At 38.0% G+C, this 4600-nt stretch overlaps 1 protein-coding gene across 1 annotated transcript; it reads right to left on the bottom strand.

Annotated features, from left to right (window-relative positions):
* Nucleotides 1-2229: 2229 nt before the first annotated feature.
* On the bottom strand, nt 2230-4600 carry LOC100694457 (uncharacterized). The gene is made up of 8 exons (XM_019355509.2): nt 4501-4600; nt 4087-4396; nt 3839-3958; nt 3594-3746; nt 3322-3454; nt 3064-3217; nt 2831-2969; nt 2230-2734 (listed from the first exon to the last, which is right to left on the bottom strand). Exons 1-7 carry the CDS (start codon nt 4509-4511, stop codon nt 2834-2836), a joined length of 1017 nt encoding a protein of 338 aa, XP_019211054.1. The 5' UTR covers nt 4512-4600; the 3' UTR covers nt 2230-2734; nt 2831-2833.

Here is a 4600-nt window from a genome sequence, read left to right on the forward strand (position 1 = left end):
TAGCTGAAAACAGTTTGTATCCGCACTCTGAGGGCCTGCTGAATTGTTTTTAATATGGCACTTTTTGACGAACTGCAGATGATGAATTCCTCCTTATTGGACATAGTGTCCTTAAGCTATTGTTGCTCATACTTACTGAGTTCCCTAGCTACTTCTTTACTATGTCAGTAAACTTTTGAAAAGGAAGCTGTTGTAGATTTAAAGAAACATCTTAATTGTCCAATCCTTTGTATTAATGATCTCCCCCTCTCTCTCTCTCTCTCTCTCTGTGTGTGTGTGTGTGTGCGTGTGTGAGTGTGTGTGCGTGTGTGAGTGTGTGTGTGCGTGTGTGCGTGTGTGAGTGTGAGTGTGTGTGCCCTCACAGAAGGAAGGTCACAACAGGAGCTTTTTCAAACGCATTTCCAATCAGTTTTTTACAAGAAGTGTAGCTCATACATTGGTATAAATGTATTATTTGCGATATTTTATAAATATGAAACTCTAAAGATTTTGAGTTCATGCACATTGTGAAACAAGAATCTAAATATTTTGTGTCACAATGATTTCTATAAAAGCATGTTGTTTATGGGCATAATGTAACAAATCTTTTGCAGGCCCTATTAATGATCAATGGTAATTGAAGAGGAAGCTTGAACCCTGTCTCTCTAGCAGCTGCAACTTTGGTCTAGCAGGGAAGATTTCAACATTTCAATATGCATGAAGTTTGAAAAACTGATTAGATTAATGTCTGATGATCTTTTCTGTGCTTCTTCAAGTTTGTAACACCAAACATATTAAAGGATGATATAAGGTTCACAGGAAGAGTTGAATTAGACACACATTTACTATTTTTCTTTATACTCTTTCTTTCTTGACATGTTTAATATGATTACTATCAGAGGAGAAAATAAAACCCTGTGTAGTTTAAAAACCTTTTATTTAATCAAACTGTAATGTTGTTGAACTCTGACGGCCGTGTCTTTTAATCTTGTCAACAAATCCTTAATCACCTAAATGTGCCGTTTATCATCTTGTAAAATGTTCCCTCTGCTTCTGTTGCACATCTCCCCTGACACTCTCTGCTTCACCTGTCCTGTGCAGCTGGTCCAACTGCTGCCTCGTTAAACTTGTGTGTTTAAATCTCTTTACCTCTGTTGTGAACTTCACACAAAGTTTGTGGTAACAAAATCCAACTGACGAGGATCTTGTTTGAAAAACACCCACTCACAAGACAAAATAAAAACAGACTGCTCAAATCAAACGCAGAGCCCTCACAGCTGATAGTACAAAACACAGTAACAACATGCGTATTAGATTCCCCTTACTCCCAAAAGCATAAATATGAAAAAAATGGGATCACCAAGAATATCCTAAAAATGGCATTGAGAGGGGTGTTACAGTGAAAAAAACAAAAAGCAGCCATATTTTCATCTGAAAATGTTGAATTTTAGTAAAAACAATGCACTGTAGTTTGATACTGTCGTTACAGACAATGCGAATGTTTAAAGCCTTTGGACGCACATTTGAAATGCAGTCATTCTCCTTATCAGCTGGAAACGTTAAAGCCGTAAAATGACTTTTTCGAACGGCTAAAACCTATTGAACAAAAAGCATTGTTGAGCCTGTTCCAAAATTTGAATGTACATGTGTTGAAGGTGCGGGTCTTGTTGAATTATTAAACATACTTTCTTTAATTTTTCGAGCCACAAAAACCAAAACTTTTAATTTTCTTCCGCTTGAGTCTCGGCCTCTGGTAGCTCTACTCATCATTGCTGAGTCAGTTGTCTGTTTGTGCTACTTTTTTCAAGGAGCAGTGGATTATTGGTAAGGGTGACTTTATGTGTTTAGTTACTTACTTAAGTGGAAGTACTGTGGAAAGTTTTACCTTACATACATAGGGCTGACAGTACAGCTTCTGAGGTAACTGTTTACAAGATGTTATAATCTATCCAAAGGTTCTTTGCAATTTTACATTGATAAACATTATCCTTAACATATTTGGCCCACATAAAGTACTATGGCCATCACACTGTCATTTAGAATTGTTTAAATAACTTGTGTCTTAAGCAGGGCTCTAGACTAACTTTTTGCCATGGTTGCACTGGTGCGCCTAAATTTTATTTTTAGGCGCACCAGCACAAAAGTTAGGCGTACCCAAATTTTTTAACTGCATTGCTTAACACCGCGGTTTTACATGTTCACGTTTTTTTGATTTGTAAATATTGATTTGTAAATGATTAACTAACAACCTTTCAACACAAAGCTCTTTATTTGTAGCAAAGTTCTACAAGAAAGATTACTTAAACATGCTTGTGCTTAAAGTTCTTCACTGAGCTGAAATTTCAACATTAAAGAAATTTAAAACATCTCAAGATATATTAAATAAAAAAAACATCTAAATTAAAAAGTTACTCAAAGTGTCAAAGGCTTCAATCTGAACATTTCAATATCCGAACAACTTGTTATCTTATGGACTGTCCTCCATTGCAGTCACATGCCCCTCAGATGGCCAGCTCCTGTAATTTGGCCTTCTTGATCTTTCACCTTGGGTGAACCAGCTTGCCACACTCTCTCTAGCATCAAAATCTTCCAGACTTGGCCCCTCCACACTGATTCTTATCAGGTCATCCACTGTCTCTGGATGAAGGGATGCTCTTGTGTCTGATTTAATTCTCTTCTGTGCAGAGAACCCTCTTTCACATACCGCAGCTGAGACAGGTAGGACCAGCATAATGTGTACAAGATGCAGGATGTTCTGAGAGAAAAATACATTCAAGAGATTTATTGAACCAATGTGTGTTAGATAGCAAAACTCACACAATCTTAGGAAAGAACATCAACCAAAACTGACCTTCTACTCTGAGCAGTACGGCTCTCTGGTCAACATGAGCTCCCAAAGGCTGAGGTAGGTCTTGTCTTTGAACATCTTGGCAATTAACAGCTTCAAACTTACAAACTCTTCTTTTGCAAGCTCTGCATTTACACCATTTCTGAAAATGATGTGGTTTACACAGCTAATCAGTGTTCACATAAACAACATATCTACGAGCAGCACACATGATATCGTAGCAATCCACCAGCTACCTTCTCAGGACTGTGGAGAAGTGATCCAAGAGAAAAGCAAGGTCATCAGCACCATGGTCCACTAAATCCTCTTTGTTCTCTGGCCAGCTATCATGATTGAAAATGTTGAAGCATTTGACAGCTTTGGTTGTGGCTGACTCAGAAGCACTCTCCTCTGTTGTAAGAACAAATACATTTTAATAAATGAAAATAAAAATATAACAATGCTGTTAACAATAATAAAAATATTTCTTATCTACATGTATTTAATACACTTGCCTAGGAGACTACTGAATCTTGCTTTCAGATTTTTCACAGTGGATTTGATTGTTGCATCCATTACTTTTTTAAGTTTAGTGGCAGCAACACCATCTTCAGCCAGATTTGATGCCTCTCCTTTGAGTGTTATTGTCTGTGTATTGCATAAATGATAAATAGAGATTGTGATATTGATATTAGAAAGATTTGTGCAAATGTAAATAAGAAATAATCATAAAATAATAAATAGTGTTCTCTGTTTAAATACGAGACACAGCTATATGTAGGCCTACCTGGAATTTGTAGACTGCCATGTCACCCTCTTTATCCTGCTGCCTCCTCTGCAGCCTCATATCAGTCAGGAACTCTGACAGTCTTCCATGAGGCTTGGGTCTTGCAACCATTACCTCTGTGGTCACCAGCAGTTGTTCCAGGCTGCAAACGACCTGTTTGGGTATAACAGTGCTGTATTTTAAAAAAAGTTGAAGATGACCACAAACACAATTCAAATATACACATCCCACTTCATCTCACTTACCTGTGGTAGGATGACATCATTTCTTTGAAGTAGGAGGCTAAACTTACTAATGCCACTGAACACATCTGTAATAAAATGGCAAAAGGCCACAAAAGTGGCATCTTCCATTGATTTCTTAACCTGTATGATACAACAATAAAAATTAGTCACCTAGAACACTGATGAACTACATTCTTAAAAAATATAAAGTCAATAATAATTGCGTAATTTGCTGAAATAAAAAGAATATTCAGAAATAATGCACTGACCTTTGTAGCTCGACCTGCAATGTCTGCATTGGCAGAGGAACCTGCCAAATAGTCCATGTGGCGGTACACAGTAGTGAACTGGCCTGGTTTCAGAAAGGTCTCCAGGGCTCTTGAAACATGTGGGAGCCACCTTGTTCCCTTCACCCCACTGGGCACCAGCACATTTACTCCCAAGTCAGCCCCAATGACCCTGAGCTCTCTCATTGATTTTGGGCTGAAATGATACATCTTCCAAATTAAATGGAGAAGGTCATACAACTGCCTGATCATTGGAATGTCCCTCTGAACTGACAACATTGCCAATTCCAATCTGAAAAGATAGTAAACTTTAAAATGTAGATATATCTTCTCTATAAAAGAAATTAACCCACAGTGACTTTAGAGTGTCAGGCATTTCTTGTCTTCTAGTCTTACCTGTGAGGCATACAGTGGAATGGCACAATGTGGTCACCTGCCTCCTGCTGCAGAAGGGCTATGACACCCCCTTTGCTGCCCAAGTTAACAGCAGCACCAT

This window comes from Oreochromis niloticus, linkage group LG14 (assembly GCF_001858045.2).
Source record: "Oreochromis niloticus isolate F11D_XX linkage group LG14, O_niloticus_UMD_NMBU, whole genome shotgun sequence".
Classification (NCBI taxonomy): Eukaryota; Metazoa; Chordata; class Actinopteri; order Cichliformes; family Cichlidae; genus Oreochromis; species Oreochromis niloticus.